This window comes from Anomaloglossus baeobatrachus, chromosome 11 (assembly GCF_048569485.1).
Source record: "Anomaloglossus baeobatrachus isolate aAnoBae1 chromosome 11, aAnoBae1.hap1, whole genome shotgun sequence".
NCBI lineage: Eukaryota > Metazoa > Chordata > Amphibia > Anura > Aromobatidae > Anomaloglossus > Anomaloglossus baeobatrachus.
The window spans coordinates 184,696,792-184,716,564 of record NC_134363.1 but is presented as its reverse complement, the minus strand read 5'-3'; the positions used below and the strand labels follow the sequence as shown (position 1 = coordinate 184,716,564).

Below are 19,773 nucleotides of genomic sequence, written 5' to 3'. Positions count from 1 at the left end.
CCGAGAGATGAGGGACCCTGAACAGTCTCCTCCCCGAGAGATGAGGGACCCTGAACAGTCTCCTCCCCGAGAGATGAGGGACCCTGAACAGTCTCCTCCCTGAGAAATGGGGGACCCTGAACAGTCTCCTCCCCGAGAAATGGGGGACCCTGAACAGTCTCCTGACTATTCGGATATACTAAAATGTTTATTTTTTCTAAACCATAAAAAGCTGCTTTAAGTTCATTTTTTCTATCATAGATGCAACCATGATTCCATTCACTGGTCAGCACGCAGATGTTTGTCAGTGCAACAGAAATTACCTTTATTTACATACTGGCTGTAGTACCCGGCGTTGCCCGGGATAGTAACTGTCTCTCTCCCAGTCTCTGTGTGTCGTTTTCTGTCTCTCTCTCTCTGTCTCTTTCCTTGGGTGTCTCTTTGCCCGGGCTGTCTCTTTCCAGGTCTCTCTTTGCCCGTCTATCTCTCTGTCTCTTTCCCCGTCTGTGTCTCTGTCTGTCTGTCTTTTTCTGTGTCTCTCTATCAGTCTCCCCACTGACATCTTATTACCTCACACATTAGCTTCTTATACTAACAGTTTATTTTGTTACTATAGCAACCACTGACAGTTGCTATTTATAGCCTGTAGCTCCCACCTCCATTCAGTTTAATAGAGGCCGGAATGTTGGAGAGTAAGTGTAAAGCGCGAGGTTTAATTTTCCCGCCCAAATATAGTCTATGACGTTCCCTGAGTCACATGGGGCATCTGTGCAAAATTTCGTGATTGTAAATGCAACGGTGCGGTTTCCTTTAGCAGACGTATTATACACACACACACACACACACACACACACACACACACACTCAGCCTTATATATTAGATTTGTTACCCATTGAGGAGAATATTATAAATTTTCTACACCAAACAATGTATCTATTTTCCTCTTTTGCGTTTTATGTCAGTTTCTCAGATGAACTGACCGTCCGATCGATGATCGCGTTGAATTTGCTTACAAAGGGAAATGATTGATTAATGATTGATTAATGTGTTCGGTGTGTGGAGGTTGACTTTGCACGTGTGCTCAGCGGGGTAGGCTCCCTACAGTAGCTCAGGTTATAGCTGGCTCACACTCAGATAAGGACCTGGAAGAGATAGAACATTAACTGTATGGTAAACAGACAGAGCCGGGACAGGCTGGTACCTCCTGGCCGGGGAAGGACAGGGGGCATCCTCACAGATGACAGATGGGGTTAGGCTGTGGCTTAATTAGAGGAGGAGCTGCTGATTGCAGAGTAATAAATGCTGTTTGCAATGTAATCAGGATAATGAAAGGTAAAAGGGAGGGGGAGAAGCTGCGGGGTGGTGGATTCCATATAAAATGTGGTAAATGTAGTATCATATAAGATGGGCAGCGGGGACAGATGTCCCATCTTATACTAATACTCTGCTCCTGTGGAAGAGGAGGATGGGAAGAGCACTACGGGAATCTTACTCTGCGTATGTGCTGCCGTTCATGCTGAGGAAGAGAAAACAGGAGACATGACAACATGCAGAAACAGAGAAACCAGAGACATAAAGACATTCGTAGGGCAATGCACACGTCCCATGCTCCCCATTATATGGTGAATTGCTCCTCCTCAGCAGACCAGATGGAAAAGAGCTGCGCACAATGCCGGCTTTCATGGTAACAAGCGGCCTCTTATTAGTTACCACTAATGAGGACATTTGTATTTGCATACAGTAGATGCACAGATAATAATGGCCGAGCGACGCTCCAGTCCCAGCAGATGAATCCTGTGTAAGGCACAATGCGCGCTCCGAGAGTGGCGGATCTGCCCCATATACCCATAGTAATAAAGCAGTCAGTGGTTCTATATAAAGGGCTGTACAATCTTATGTAAGAAAATATCAGCCCCCGCCCAGACCAATCCCTCCAATATCTTCACTGTCAATGCTTGAAAAGTTCACAAATCCTGCCAGGAACTTCTGAAGTCATTTTTGAGAGTTAACGGTCTTTCCTTAAAGACGTTGTACACTGCTGGACAACCCCATACGTAGCATCTCTGTCCGTGCTGCGTCTCCCTGCAGATACATAGTATTGATATCACCAGTCCCGGACTGACCACAGAGGGATAAGTGAAGCCCCCGGTGGCCCCAATGCAGCGATCATCCCCCAGCCTCTGCATAGGCAGCATAGACGCCACTATATACAGGTAGGCCACCTGCCATGGTATGAACCTGTATCAGCACTGCCATATATGCCCCCTCGCAGATCCTCACTTATCAGCACTGTATCCCACAGTGGAGATGTAGCTGCACACACAAAGCAGCCATCTTTCTATGCAAACATATAAAGAACCAAACTGATGTCCAAGAGGTAGAAATCTGCGGCAGACTCCATCCACTATTCCAAAGTGCTTTATTCCATCATGACGTGCAGTTAAAAGTAGCGGGGAGAGAGCCGGGTGCAGGCCCCCTTATGGACGACAGCCGTTTTGCACCTCCTTGCGCTTCAACGGGTCTAAAAGAACCCGTTGAAGAACGGGTTGGAAGGAAATTTGGGAACATGGGTAGTTATTATTATTATTTACTATTATAGCACCATTTATACCATGGCGCTTTACAAGTTCACTGTAGAGCGGCCCCCAGAATCAAATGTTATTGGAGGGTCCTTGGCCTCCCAGTCCAATTCTGCACATGACTACAGCAGACAGTCTGTGTGTGACATTTCAGAAATTTTACCTAAAAGTGGACAACCCCCAGTCTGCCCCTGCAGATTACAGGTAGATCACAGACCCGGCAGTGCATACAACTATGTAAAGCTCCTCACAGCAGAGTTTAGATGGATTATAGTGCTGGATAGGGATCCACAACTCCTGGAGTGTCTGTTTATTCAAGAACAGAGAATGTGAAAAATGAGGAGCGACCCAGAAGCGGATACAGAGGGATGGGAAGGTGGGGGAGGGGAGCTCACCCCTCAGGTCATGGGACCACATGCACTATCCATGTGTAGCTATGGGGCGCAGAGAACAGGACAGGCCATTTATTCCTGCTGGAGCCAATAAATGAGTTGGTCGCAGGCGTGAAGACCTGATGTACAATGGGGCTTATTTTCTTTCTTCTGTACAGTGAGCACGGGTGTTACCGCTATTCCCGTGGGCGGACACGGCGTTCTGCCACACATTGCTATCTATAGAAGTGGTATGAAAATCAAGGCGCATCAGTGACACCGGCAGCGACAGCCAAGTGCGATCAATATTATTCACAATTAATGCGGATCCTCTGACCACAGGAAGACATTTCTATCAATGGGGACTTTTATATGATCTGCTCGCCTTTTTATTGTTACTATTAATGTTATAATATATACAGTTAGGTCCAGAAATCTTTGGACAGTGACACAATTTTGGCGAGTTGGGCTCTGCATGCCACCACATTGGATTTGAAATGAAACCTCTACAACAGAATTCAAGTGCAGATTGTAACGTTTAATTTGAAGGTTTGAACAAAAATATCTGATAGAAATTGTAGGAATTGTCACATTTCTTTACAAACACTCCACATTTTAGGAGGTCAAAAGTAATTGGACAAATAAACCAAACCCAAACAAAATATTTTTATTTTCAATATTTTGTTGCGAATCCTTTGGAGGCAATCACTGCCTTAAGTCTGGAACCCATGGACATCACCAAACGCTGGGTTTCCTCCTTCTTAATGCTTTGCCAGGCCTTTACAGCCGCAGCCTTCAGGTCTTGCTTGTTTATGGGTCTTTCCGCCTTAAGTCTGGATTTGAGCAAGTGAAATGCATGCTCAATTGGGTTAAGATCTGGTGATTGACTTGGCCATTGCAGAATGTTCCACTTTTTTGCACTCATGAACTCCTGGGTAGCTTTGGCTGTATGCTTGGGGTCATTGTCCATCTGTACTATGAAGCGCCGTCCGATCAACTTTGCGGCATTTGGCTGAATCTGGGCTGAAAGTATATCCCGGTACACTTCAGAATTCATCCGGCTACTCTTGTCTGCTGTTATGTCATCAATAAACACAAGTGACCCAGTGCCATTGAAAGCCATGCATGCCCATGCCATCACGTTGCCTCCACCATGTTTTACAGAGGATGTGGTGTGCCTTGGATCATGTGCCATTCCCTTTCTTCTCCAAACCTTTTTCTTCCCATCATTCTGGTACAGGTTGATCTTTGTCTCATCTGTCCATAGAATACTTTTCCAGAACTGAGCTGGCTTCATGAGGTGTTTTTCAGCAAATGTAACTCTGGCCTGTCTATTTTTGGAATTGATGAATGGTTTGCGTCTAGATGTGAACCCTTTGTATTTACTTTCATGGTGTCTTCTCTTTACTGGTGACTTAGAGACAGATACACCTACTTCACTGAGAGTGTTCTGGACTTCAGTTGATGTTGTGAATGGGTTCTTCTTCACCAAAGAAAGTATGCGGCGATCATCCACCACTGTTGTCATCCGTGGACGCCCAGGCCTTTTTGAGTTCCCAAGCTCACCAGTCAATTCCTTTTTTCTCAGAATGTACCCGACTGTTGATTTTGCTACTCCAAGCATGTCTGCTATCTCTCTGATGGATTTTTTCTTTTTTTTCAGCCTCAGGATGTTCTGCTTCAGCTCAATTGAGAGTTCCTTAGACCGCATGTTGTCTGGTCACAGCAACAGCTTCCAAATGCAAAACCACACACCTGTAATCAACCCCAGACCTTTTAACTAGTTCATTGATTACAGGTTAACGAGGGAGACGCCTTCAGAGTTAATTGCAGCCCTTAGAGTCCCTTGTCCAATTACTTTTGGTCCCTTGAAAAAGAGGAGGCTATGCATTACAGAGCTATGATTCCTAAACCCTTTCTCCGATTTGGATGTGAAAACTCTCATATTGCAGCTGGGAGTGTGCACTTTCAGCCCATATTATATATATAATTGTATTTCTGAACATGTTTTTGTAAACAGCTAAAATAACAAAACTTGTGTCACTGTCCAAATATTTCTGGCCCTGACTGTATATATATTATCTATAAAAATGGATATCAGTGCAAAACATAAAATACAACTATGCGTCCTTCCCATGCTGCCCATAGGGGAATGAAGACACCAATATCCGGATGTCTGATCACCAGCCTTGCATCCGTGTCAGTTGGGATAGGGCTTTAGCATTACACGCTTGCCGCAGCAAGCAGAGATCCTGAAAATAGCAGGGAAAAGGCACAAAGTGTATTAGAAGTGGCAGAACTTTTCATTATTCAAAAACTTCTGGGATTATGTCTTAGGTAAATGGACGTCGTCATAGTGAATGGATGTTACATTAAATGGTCCCAATTAAGAGCCGCTTCCCTCTAGACTGACCCAACAGAACCAAGTAGTAACTCATCACCTATTCCTTTGTATCCATTTTTCCTCCGCTGCTCAGAGCTCCTGGATTTCCAGCTGCTTTACACCTCCCTAGAACTTTCTCAGCTGTTACTTCTATGGATTTAACAATAAAATGGATTTCTTTTTTTAATAACCTGACATTTTCATTTAGCTGGTAAACGCTCTTCGGTCTGGTGCCCTCTCTCGGGGATAGTTGAGCCATGGGTCACTGCTGACTTCATTATATAGATGACAGATACTCGTATTATTAGGAACGTGCCCCTCCGGAGACAGTACAGTGTGATCCGCCCTCCGTGCTGTTTATTTGTAGAAGAGCGGAGCGGGGTGGGGTGGTGGCTGCACCCCTGGAACCGACCCAAGGAGCCATGGAGGATTACACTCTGTGGACTTGGGAGGAGCTCGCCTTCCCCTGACCCGTGTGTATGTGGAATATATGGACTGCACCTTTATGGAAACGCGTTACAGAGTTTACATGCCGGCATCCTGAGGACGAGACATCTACAGGATAGTGATAGGACACATATACTGTAATGCTGTCATCTGCACAACAGTGACATGCACTCATTATAATGCTCTGCTCTGTAATATCAAAATGTATTAGGAAAAGGTCTCATCCTATAGGTCAGCGCTGAACATCGCATTAAGATATGCTACATCTGTTGTCTGTAAAAATGTGCTTCAGCCTCTGTGCAGTGATCTCCCAACACAGAGGTGAGGAAGAAGAGCCCATCATGTATGTGCTATAGGAGGGAGGGGGCTACAGAGAAGTATATATATATATATATATATATATATGTGTGATATAGGAGGGAGGGGGCTACAGAGATTATATATATATATATATGTGATATAGGAGGGAGGGGGCTACAGAGGTATATATATATATATATATATATATATATATATATGTGTGATATCGGAGGGAGGGGGCTACAGATATATATATATATATATGTGATATAGGAGGGAGGGGGCTACAGAGATATATATATGTGATATAGGAGGGAGGGGGCTACAGAGATATATATATATATATATATATATATGATATAGGAGGGAGGGGGCTACAGAGATATATATATATATATATATATATGATATAGGAGGGAGGGGGCTACAGAGATATATATATATGTGATATAGGAGGGAGGGGGCTACAGAGGTATATATATATATATATATATGTGATATAGGAGGGAGGGGGCTACAGATATATATATATATGTGATATAGGAGGGAGGGGGCTACAGAGATATATATATGTGATATAGGAGGGAGGGGGCTACAGAGATATATATATGTGATATAGGAGGGAGGGGGCTACAGAGATATATATATGTGATATAGGGGGGAGGGGGCTACAGAGATATATATCTACTAGAAGGTGGCCCAGTTCTAAGGTATCGGGTAGTCTAGAATGTGTATGTAGGTAAGCAGATTGAATAATAAGGTAATGAATGGACTGGATGGGTTAGGTTTAATTTAGTATATTCTTATAATTGTTTATTGGTTGATAGGCTCTTTAGCGCAAGCGGTGTGGCGATGGTTGTCACTGTAATGATGTCATTTTGGAGCAAGACAGACAGACAGAATAAGGCAATTATATGCAGCATCCTGGTCTGTGTCCCATCCTGGTATAGTCTCCATCCTTGTATGACCACCATCATGGTATGTGGGATGATGCTGTGATGTGGCCCAATACTGGTATGTTCCCCCATCCTGCGGGGTAATGTGTGCGGGGGGCGGAGCCGAGCGGGGCCATGGCGCTGAGGACGTCAGTGCCGGGACTGCATGGCTGGGGACAGGTGACTATCCAGGTGTGTGTGTTCAGTGTATACATGCGGAAGGAGGAGTGCGGGAGGGGGGGGGGGGCAGAGCCGAGCGGGGTAATGTGTGCGGGGGGGCGGGGGTGGAGCCGAGCGGGGCCATGGAGCTGAGGACATCAATGCTGGGGACTGCATGGCTGGGAACAGGTGACTATTCGTGTGTGTGTGTGAGTGTGTTCAGTGTATACATGCGGAGGATGGAGTGCGGGGGGGTGGAGCCGAGTGGGGTAATGTGTGCGGGGGCGTAGGCGAGCCGTGGGTATGTGTCGGCTGGGTTGCTGGTGTGGACTCCCGGGGATGCAGCACTCACCAGGGAGTTGGGGCTCCGTGTGGGTGCGGGGAAAAGTGTCGGGCGTTGTCCTGTCGGCCAGTAGTTCGGGCTGTTCAGTTAGCTGAGCCATTGGTCGCAGGCTCTTTAGCGCGAGCGGTGTGGCGACGGTTGTCACTGTAATGACGTCATCATGGAGCAAGACAAACAGACAGACAGAACAAGGCAATTATATTGTATAAAAATATATAGATATATTTATGTGATATGGAGGGAGGGTGTTACAGAGATCTAGATATATATATATATATATATATATATATATATATATATATATATATGTGTGTGTGTGTGTGTGTGTGATATAGGAGGGAGGATGCTACAGAGATGCATATATGTGATATAGGAGGGAGGATGCTACAGAGATGCATATATGTAATATAGGAGGGAGGATGCTACAGAGATGCATATATGTAATATAGGAGGGAGGATGCTACAGAGATGCATATATGTAATATAGGAGGGAGGATGCTACAGAGATGCATATATGTAATATAGGAGGGAGGATGCTACAGAGATGCATATATGTGATATAGGAGGGAGGATGCTACAGAGATGCATATATGTAATATAGGAGGGAGGATGCTACAGAGATGCATATATGTAATATAGGAGGGAGGATGCTACAGAGATGCATATATGTAATATAGGAGGGAGGATGCTACAGAGATGCATATATGTAATATAGGAGGGAGGATGCTACAGAGATGCATATATGTAATATAGGAGGGAGGGTGCTACAGAGATGCATATATGTAATATAGGAGGGAGGATGCTACAGAGATGCATATATGTAATATAGGAGGGAGGATGCTACAGAGATGCATATATGTAATATAGGAGGGAGGATGCTACAGAGATGCATATATGTGATATAGGAGGGAGGGGGCTACAGAGATGCATATATGTGATAAAGGAGGGAGGATGCTACAGAGATGCATATATGTAATATAGGAGGGAGGATGCTACAGAGATGCATATATGTAATATAGGAGGGAGGATGCTACAGAGATGCATATATGTAATATAGGAGGGAGGATGCTACAGAGATGCATATATGTAATATAGGAGGGAGGGGGCTACAGAGATGCATATATGTGATATAGGAGGGAGGATGCTACAGAGATGCATATATGTAATATAGGAGGGAGGATGCTACAGAGATGCATATATGTAATATAGGAGGGAGGATGCTACAGAGATGCATATATGTAATATAGGAGGGAGGATGCTACAGAGATGCATATATGTAATATAGGAGGGAGGATGCTACAGAGATGCATATATGTGATATAGGAGGGAGGATGCTACAGAGATGCATATATGTAATATAGGAGGGAGGGGGCTACAGAGATGCATATATGTGATATAGGAGGGAGGGGGCTACAGAGATGCATATATGTGATATAGGAGGGAGGGGGCTACAGAGATGCATATATGTGATATAGGAGGGAGGGGGCTACAGAGATGCATATATGTGATAAAGGAGGGAGGATGCTACAGAGATGCATATATGTGATATAGGAGGGAGGATGCTACAGAGATGCATATATGTAATATAGGAGGGAGGATGCTACAGAGATGCATATATGTGATATAGGAGGGAGGATGCTACAGAGATGCATATATGTAATATAGGAGGGAGGATGCTACAGAGATGCATATATGTGATATAGGAGGGAGGATGCTACAGAGATGCATATATGTGATATAGGAGGGAGGGGGCTACAGAGATGCATATATGTGATAAAGGAGGGAGGATGCTACAGAGATGCATATATGTAATATAGGAGGGAGGGGGCTACAGAGATGCATATATGTGATATAGGAGGGAGGATGCTACAGAGATGCATATATGTAATATAGGAGGGAGGATGCTACAGAGATGCATATATGTGATATAGGAGGGAGGATGCTACAGAGATGCATATATGTAATATAGGAGGGAGGATGCTACAGAGATGCATATATGTAATATAGGAGGGAGGATGCTACAGAGATGCATATATGTAATATAGGAGGGAGGATGCTACAGAGATGCATATATGTAATATAGGAGGGAGGATGCTACAGAGATGCATATATGTAATATAGGAGGGAGGATGCTACAGAGATGCATATATGTAATATAGGAGGGAGGATGCTACAGAGATGCATATATGTAATATAGGAGGGAGGATGCTACAGAGATGCATATATGTAATATAGGAGGGAGGGGGCTACAGAGATGCATATATGTGATATAGGAGGGAGGGGGCTACAGAGATGCATATATGTGATATAGGAGGGAGGGGGCTACAGAGATGCATATATGTGATATAGGAGGGAGGATGCTACAGAGATGCATATATGTAATATAGGAGGGAGGATGCTACAGAGATGCATATATGTAATATAGGAGGGAGGGGGCTACAGAGATGCATATATGTAATATAGGAGGGAGGATGCTACAGAGATGCATATATGTGATATAGGAGGGAGGATGCTACAGAGATGCATATATGTGATATAGGAGGGAGGATGCTACAGAGATGCATATATGTGATATAGGAGGGAGGATGCTACAGAGATGCATATATGTAATATAGGAGGGAGGATGCTACAGAGATGCATATATGTAATATAGGAGGGAGGATGCTACAGAGATGCATATATGTAATATAGGAGGGAGGATGCTACAGAGATGCATATATGTAATATAGGAGGGAGGATGCTACAGAGATGCATATATGTGATATAGGAGGGAGGATGCTACAGAGATGCATATATGTAATATAGGAGGGAGGATGCTACAGAGATGCATATATGTAATATAGGAGGGAGGATGCTACAGAGATGCATATATGTAATATAGGAGGGAGGATGCTACAGAGATGCATATATGTAATATAGGAGGGAGGATGCTACAGAGATGCATATATGTAATATAGGAGGGAGGATGCTACAGAGATGCATATATGTAATATAGGAGGGAGGATGCTACAGAGATGCATATATGTGATATAGGAGGGAGGGGGCTACAGAGATGCATATATGTGATAAAGGAGGGAGGATGCTACAGAGATGCATATATGTAATATAGGAGGGAGGATGCTACAGAGATGCATATATGTAATATAGGAGGGAGGATGCTACAGAGATGCATATATGTAATATAGGAGGGAGGATGCTACAGAGATGCATATATGTAATATAGGAGGGAGGATGCTACAGAGATGCATATATGTGATATAGGAGGGAGGATGCTACAGAGATGCATATATGTGATATAGGAGGGAGGGGGCTACAGAGATGCATATATGTGATAAAGGAGGGAGGATGCTACAGAGATGCATATATGTAATATAGGAGGGAGGATGCTACAGAGATGCATATATGTAATATAGGAGGGAGGATGCTACAGAGATGCATATATGTAATATAGGAGGGAGGATGCTACAGAGATGCATATATGTAATATAGGAGGGAGGGGGCTACAGAGATGCATATATGTGATATAGGAGGGAGGATGCTACAGAGATGCATATATGTAATATAGGAGGGAGGATGCTACAGAGATGCATATATGTAATATAGGAGGGAGGGTGCTACAGAGATGCATATATGTAATATAGGAGGGAGGGGGCTACAGAGATGCATATATGTGATATAGGAGGGAGGGGGCTACAGAGATGCATATATGTGATATAGGAGGGAGGGGGCTACAGAGATGCATATATGTGATATAGGAGGGAGGGGGCTACAGAGATGCATATATGTGATAAAGGAGGGAGGATGCTACAGAGATGCATATATGTGATATAGGAGGGAGGATGCTACAGAGATGCATATATGTAATATAGGAGGGAGGATGCTACAGAGATGCATATATGTGATATAGGAGGGAGGATGCTACAGAGATGCATATATGTGATATAGGAGGGAGGATGCTACAGAGATGCATATATGTGATATAGGAGGGAGGATGCTACAGAGATGCATATATGTGATATAGGAGGGAGGGGGCTACAGAGATGCATATATGTGATAAAGGAGGGAGGATGCTACAGAGATGCATATATGTAATATAGGAGGGAGGATGCTACAGAGATGCATATATGTAATATAGGAGGGAGGATGCTACAGAGATGCATATATGTAATATAGGAGGGAGGATGCTACAGAGATGCATATATGTGATATAGGAGGGAGGATGCTACAGAGATGCATATATGTGATATAGGAGGGAGGGGGCTACAGAGATGCATATATGTAATATAGGAGGGAGGGGGCTACAGAGATGCATATATGTGATATAGGAGGGAGGATGCTACAGAGATGCATATATGTAATATAGGAGGGAGGATGCTACAGAGATGCATATATGTAATATAGGAGGGAGGATGCTACAGAGATGCATATATGTAATATAGGAGGGAGGATGCTACAGAGATGCATATATGTAATATAGGAGGGAGGATGCTACAGAGATGCATATATGTGATATAGGAGGGAGGATGCTACAGAGATGCATATATGTAATATAGGAGGGAGGATGCTACAGAGATGCATATATGTGATATAGGAGGGAGGATGCTACAGAGATGCATATATGTAATATAGGAGGGAGGATGCTACAGAGATGCATATATGTAATATAGGAGGGAGGATGCTACAGAGATGCATATATGTGATATAGGAGGGAGGATGCTACAGAGATGCATATATGTAATATAGGAGGGAGGATGCTACAGAGATGCATATATGTAATATAGGAGGGAGGATGCTACAGAGATGCATATATGTAATATAGGAGGGAGGATGCTACAGAGATGCATATATGTGATATAGGAGGGAGGATGCTACAGAGATGCATATATGTGATATAGGAGGGAGGGGGCTACAGAGATGCATATATGTGATATAGGAGGGAGGGGGCTACAGAGATGCATATATGTGATATAGGAGGGAGGGGGCTACAGAGATGCATATATGTGATATAGGAGGGAGGGGGCTACAGAGATGCATATATGTGATAAAGGAGGGAGGATGCTACAGAGATGCATATATGTGATATAGGAGGGAGGATGCTACAGAGATGCATATATGTAATATAGGAGGGAGGATGCTACAGAGATGCATATATGTGATATAGGAGGGAGGATGCTACAGAGATGCATATATGTGATAAAGGAGGGAGGATGCTACAGAGATGCATATATGTAATATAGGAGGGAGGATGCTACAGAGATGCATATATGTAATATAGGAGGGAGGATGCTACAGAGATGCATATATGTGATATAGGAGGGAGGATGCTACAGAGATGCATATATGTGATATAGGAGGGAGGATGCTACAGAGATGCATATATGTGATATAGGAGGGAGGATGCTACAGAGATGCATATATGTAATATAGGAGGGAGGATGCTACAGAGATGCATATATGTGATATAGGAGGGAGGGGGCTACAGAGATGCATATATGTGATATAGGAGGGAGGGGGCTACAGAGATGCATATATGTAATATAGGAGGGAGGATGCTACAGAGATGCATATATGTAATATAGGAGGGAGGATGCTACAGAGATGCATATATGTGATATAGGAGGGAGGGGGCTACAGAGATGCATATATGTGATATAGGAGGGAGGGGGCTACAGAGATGCATATATGTAATATAGGAGGGAGGATGCTACAGAGATGCATATATGTGATATAGGAGGGAGGATGCTACAGAGATGCATATATGTGATATAGGAGGGAGGATGCTACAGAGATGCATATATGTAATATAGGAGGGAGGATGCTACAGAGATGCATATATGTGATATAGGAGGGAGGGGGCTACAGAGATGCATATATGTGATATAGGAGGGAGGATGCTACAGAGATGCATATATGTAATATAGGAGGGAGGATGCTACAGAGATGCATATATGTAATATAGGAGGGAGGGGGCTACAGAGATGCATATATGTGATATAGGAGGGAGGGGGCTACAGAGATGCATATATGTGATATAGGAGGGAGGGGGCTACAGAGATGCATATATGTGATATAGGAGGGAGGGGGCTACAGAGATGCATATATGTGATAAAGGAGGGAGGATGCTACAGAGATGCATATATGTGATATAGGAGGGAGGATGCTACAGAGATGCATATATGTAATATAGGAGGGAGGATGCTACAGAGATGCATATATGTGATATAGGAGGGAGGATGCTACAGAGATGCATATATGTGATAAAGGAGGGAGGATGCTACAGAGATGCATATATGTAATATAGGAGGGAGGATGCTACAGAGATGCATATATGTAATATAGGAGGGAGGATGCTACAGAGATGCATATATGTGATATAGGAGGGAGGATGCTACAGAGATGCATATATGTGATATAGGAGGGAGGATGCTACAGAGATGCATATATGTAATATAGGAGGGAGGATGCTACAGAGATGCATATATGTAATATAGGAGGGAGGATGCTACAGAGATGCATATATGTAATATAGGAGGGAGGATGCTACAGAGATGCATATATGTGATATAGGAGGGAGGATGCTACAGAGATGCATATATGTAATATAGGAGGGAGGATGCTACAGAGATGCATATATGTGATATAGGAGGGAGGGGGCTACAGAGATGCATATATGTAATATAGGAGGGAGGATGCTACAGAGATGCATATATGTGATATAGGAGGGAGGATGCTACAGAGATGCATATATGTGATATAGGAGGGAGGATGCTACAGAGATGCATATATGTAATATAGGAGGGAGGGGGCTACAGAGATGCATATATGTGATATAGGAGGGAGGGGGCTACAGAGATGCATATATGTGATATAGGAGGGAGGGGGCTACAGAGATGCATATATGTGATATAGGAGGGAGGGGGCTACAGAGATGCATATATGTGATAAAGGAGGGAGGATGCTACAGAGATGCATATATGTAATATAGGAGGGAGGATGCTACAGAGATGCATATATGTGATATAGGAGGGAGGATGCTACAGAGATGCATATATGTAATATAGGAGGGAGGATGCTACAGAGATGCATATATGTAATATAGGAGGGAGGATGCTACAGAGATGCATATATGTGATATAGGAGGGAGGATGCTACAGAGATGCATATATGTAATATAGGAGGGAGGATGCTACAGAGATGCATATATGTGATATAGGAGGGAGGATGCTACAGAGATGCATATATGTAATATAGGAGGGAGGATGCTACAGAGATGCATATATGTAATATAGGAGGGAGGATGCTACAGAGATGCATATATGTGATATAGGAGGGAGGGGGCTACAGAGATGCATATATGTGATATAGGAGGGAGGGGGCTACAGAGATGCATATATGTGATATAGGAGGGAGGGGGCTACAGAGATGCATATATGTGATATAGGAGGGAGGGGGCTACAGAGATGCATATATGTGATAAAGGAGGGAGGATGCTACAGAGATGCATATATGTAATATAGGAGGGAGGATGCTACAGAGATGCATATATGTGATATAGGAGGGAGGATGCTACAGAGATGCATATATGTAATATAGGAGGGAGGATGCTACAGAGATGCATATATGTAATATAGGAGGGAGGATGCTACAGAGATGCATATATGTAATATAGGAGGGAGGATGCTACAGAGATGCATATATGTGATATAGGAGGGAGGATGCTACAGAGATGCATATATGTAATATAGGAGGGAGGATGCTACAGAGATGCATATATGTGATATAGGAGGGAGGATGCTACAGAGATGCATATATGTAATATAGGAGGGAGGATGCTACAGAGATGCATATATGTAATATAGGAGGGAGGATGCTACAGAGATGCATATATGTAATATAGGAGGGAGGATGCTACAGAGATGCATATATGTAATATAGGAGGGAGGATGCTACAGAGATGCATATATGTGATATAGGAGGGAGGATGCTACAGAGATGCATATATGTAATATAGGAGGGAGGATGCTACAGAGATGCATATATGTGATATAGGAGGGAGGATGCTACAGAGATGCATATATGTAATATAGGAGGGAGGATGCTACAGAGATGCATATATGTAATATAGGAGGGAGGGGGCTACAGAGATGCATATATGTAATATAGAAGGGAGGATGCTACAGAGATGCATATATGTAATATAGGAGGGAGGATGCTACAGAGATGCATATATGTAATATAGGAGGGAGGATGCTACAGAGATGCATATATGTAATATAGGAGGGAGGATGCTACAGAGATGCATATATGTAATATAGGAGGGAGGATGCTACAGAGATGCATATATGTAATATAGGAGGGAGGATGCTACAGAGATGCATATATGTGATATAGGAGGGAGGATGCTACAGAGATGCATATATGTGATATAGGAGGGAGGATGCTACAGAGATGCATATATGTGATATAGGAGGGAGGATGCTACAGAGATGCATATATGTAATATAGGAGGGAGGATGCTACAGAGATGCATATATGTGATATAGGAGGGAGGATGCTACAGAGATGCATATATGTGATATAGGAGGGAGGATGCTACAGAGATGCATATATGTGATATAGGAGGGAGGATGCTACAGAGATGCATATATGTGATATAGGAGGGAGGGGGCTACAGAGATGCATATATGTGATAAAGGAGGGAGGATGCTACAGAGATGCATATATGTGATATAGGAGGGAGGATGCTACAGAGATGCATATATGTGATATAGGAGGGAGGGTGCTACAGAGATGCATATATGTGATATAGGAGGGAGGGTGCTACAGAGGTGTATATACAGTGGGTACGCACAGTTTTCAGACCCCTTTAAGTTTTTCATTCTTTGTTTCATTGCAGCATTTAGTAAATTCAAAAAAGTTCAATTTTTTTTCTCTCATTAATGTGCACTCTGCCCCATCCCCCATCTTGACAGAACCTCCCCCCCAGAAATGTAGACATTTTTGCAAATGTATTAAACAAGAAAAGCTGAAATATCCCATGGTCATAAGTATTCAGCCCCTTTGCTCAGTATATCACATGGTCATAAGTATTCAGCCCCTTTGCTCAGTATAAGACATGGTCATAAGTATTCAGCCCCTTTGCTCAGACACTCATATGTAAGTCACATGCTGTCCATTTCCTTGTGATCCTCCTTGAGATGGTTCTGCTCCTTCATTGGAGTGCAGCTGTGTGTAATTACACTGATAGGACGTGATTTGGAAAGGCGCACACCTGTCTATATAAGACCTCACAGCTCACACTGCATGTCACACCAAATGAGAATCATGAGGTCAAAGGAACTGCCCAAGGAGCTCAGAGACAGAATTGTTGCAAGGCACAGATCTGGCCAAGGTTACAAAAGAATTTCTGCAGTACTCAAGTTCCTAAGAACACAGTGGCCTCTATAATCCTTAAATGGAAGAAGTTTGGGACCAGCAGGACTCTTCCTAGACCTGGCCGTCCAGCCAAACTGAGCAATCTTGGGAGAAGAGCCTTGGTGAGAGAGGAAAAGAAGAGCCCTATGATCACTGTGGCTGAGCTCCAGAGATGAAGTAAGGACATGGGAGAAAGCTCCACAAAGTCACCTATCACTGCAGCCTCCACCAGTCGGACCTTTATGGCCGAGTGGCCCGACGGAAGCCTCTCCTCAGTGCAAGACATATGAAAGCCCGCATGGAGTTTACAAAAAAACACATGAAGGACTCCCAGACTATGAGAAATAAGATTCTCTCTTCTGATGAGACGAAGATAGAACTTTTTGGTGATAATACTAAGTGGTATGTGTGGAGAAAACCAGGCACTGCTCATCACCTGCCCAATACAATCCCCACAGTGAAACATGGTGGTGGCAGCATCATGCTATGGGTGCAGGAACAGGACGACTGGTTGCAATTGAAAGAAAGATTAATGCGGCCAAGTACAGAGATATCCTGGAAGAAAACCTCTTCCAGATGCTCTGGACCTCAGACTTGGCTGAAGATTCACCTTCCAACAAGACAATGACCCTAAGCACACAGCTAAAATAACAAAGGAGCAGCTTCAGAACAACTCTGTGACCATTCTTGACCGGCCCAGCCAGAGCCCTGACCTAAACTCAATTGAGCATCTCTGGAGAGACCTGAAAATGGCGTCCACCAAAATTCACCATCCAACCTGACGGAACTGGAGAGGATGTGCAAAGAAGAATGGCCGAGGATCCCCAAATCCAGGATCCCAAGAAGACTCATGGCTGTACTAGCTCAAAAGGGAGGGTGCCTCTACTCAATACTGAGCAAAGGGGCTGAATACTTATGACTAGGTGATATTTCAGTTTTTCTTGTTTAATAAATTTGCAAAATTTTCTAAATTTCTGGGGTTTTTTTCCTGTCAAGATGGGGGATGGGGGCAGAGTGCACATTAATGAGAAAAAATGAACTTTTTTGAATTTACCAAATGGCTGCAATGAAACAAAGAGTGAAAAATGTTAAAGGGGTGTGAATACTTTCTGTACCCACTGTCTGTGATATAGGAGGGCGGGTGCTACAGAGATTGCCCCATGTGTATCACTGCAGAGATGAGCGCTCCTGTCTATAGGGGAGTCGGAGTGAATTTCGGGGCTTTTTGAACTCTACTTTGTGGTATTGTTTCACACTAACTGACAATTTATTTTTCCTATTAACAGCTTTAAAAAGAACATTTCACCAAATGTTTCATATTGAACTGGTCACACGATGTAAGGCTATGTGCGCACTTTGCGTTTTTTCATGCGTTTCCGCAGCGTTTTGAACTGCAGCGTTTTAATGCCAAAATGCATGCGTTTTGATTTTCAAGCAAAGTCTATGGGAAATTGTGATTTCTTGTGCGCACAATGCTGTTAAAAACGCAGCGTTTCAGTTGCAGAAAATTTGGTAAAAACTCAGCGTTTAAAGAAGCAACATGTCAATTGTTTTTGCCATTTTGGCAGCATTTTGCTAACATTAGAGTCAATGAGAACTTTCAAAAAGCAACCAAAATCAAAATCCCAGCGTTTAACATGCGTTTTTGACTTTATAATAAGGGCATGATATGTCCCTTTACATACACACACAGTCCGACAATTAAATTATTGAAAATCCATAATTTAACGTAATGTTATGCATAAATATGATAACACAATAATTTTAATAAAATTAGCTATTTTGTGCATGATTTTAACCCTTTCAGCCCCAGAGCCTTTTCCGTTTTTGCGTTTTTGTTTTTTTGCTCCCCTTCTTCCGAGAGCCGTAACTTTTTTATTTTTCCGTCAATCTTGCCATATGAGGGCTTGTTTTTTGCTGGACGAGTTGTACTTTTAAATGAAACCATACGTTTTACCATATGGTGTACTGGAAAACAGCAAAAAAATTCCAAGTGTGGAAAAACTGCAAAAAAAGTGTGATCGCACAATAGTTTTTGGGATGTTTTATTCACCGTGTTCATTATATGATAAAACTGATGTGTTATTGTGATGTCTGAGGTCGGTGCGAGTTTGTAGACACCAAACACGTGTAGGTTTACTTGTATCTAAGGGGTTAAAAAAATTCACACGTTTGTCCAATAAAAGTGGCGCACGTTTTGCGCCATTTTCCGAAACCAGTAGCGCTCTCATTTTTCGGGACCTATGGCTCAGTGACTGCTTATTTTTTGCGTCTCAAGCTGACGTTTCTAACGGTACCATTTGTGCGCAGATGCTACGTTTTGATCGCCTGTTATTGCATTTTGCGCGAATCTTGTGGAGACCAAAAAACGTAATTTTGGCATTTGGAATTTTTTTGCAACTACACCGTTTACTGATCAGATTAATTGATTTTATATTTTGATAGATCGGGCATTTCTGAACGCGGCGATACCAAATGTGTATATTTTTAAATTTTTTAACCCTTTAATTTTCAATGGGGCGAAAGGGGGGGGGGGTGATTTGAACTTTTAGGTTTGTTTTTTTTTTATAAAAAATTTTTTAACTTTTTTTTTATTTTACTAGTCCCCCTAGGGGGCTATAGCGATCAGCAATCCGATCGCTCGCCCTATCTGTAGATCTCAGTTACAGAGCTAAGATCTGCAGATATGGTGCTTTACTCTCCGTGCTGGCACTATGCCGGCATTGAGAGGAAGTGACTCATGTTAGCTACAGGTGTCATCACATGACCCTGTGCTACCATGGCAACCACCGAAAGTCACATGATCACACACGTGACTTCCGGTGGGGGAGGCGGTAAGTAAATGTAATGGCTGCGCACATA

The 19,773-nt window shown here is 43.1% G+C and overlaps 1 protein-coding gene across 12 annotated transcripts in view; it reads right to left on the bottom strand.

Annotated features, from left to right (window-relative positions):
- GRAMD1B (GRAM domain containing 1B) overlaps nt 1-19,773 on the bottom strand; it is a 260,555-nt gene that overhangs the window by 45,138 nt on the left and 195,644 nt on the right. The window contains exon 5 of one of the 12 annotated variants that reach the window (XM_075327726.1): nt 1,473-1,496. The exons of the other annotated variants lie outside the window; for them this stretch is intronic. Within the exon in view, the coding sequence (XP_075183841.1) occupies nt 1,473-1,496 (24 nt within the window). The remainder of the gene's footprint in view (nt 1-1,472; nt 1,497-19,773) is intronic. 12 annotated transcript variants of the gene reach the window in all.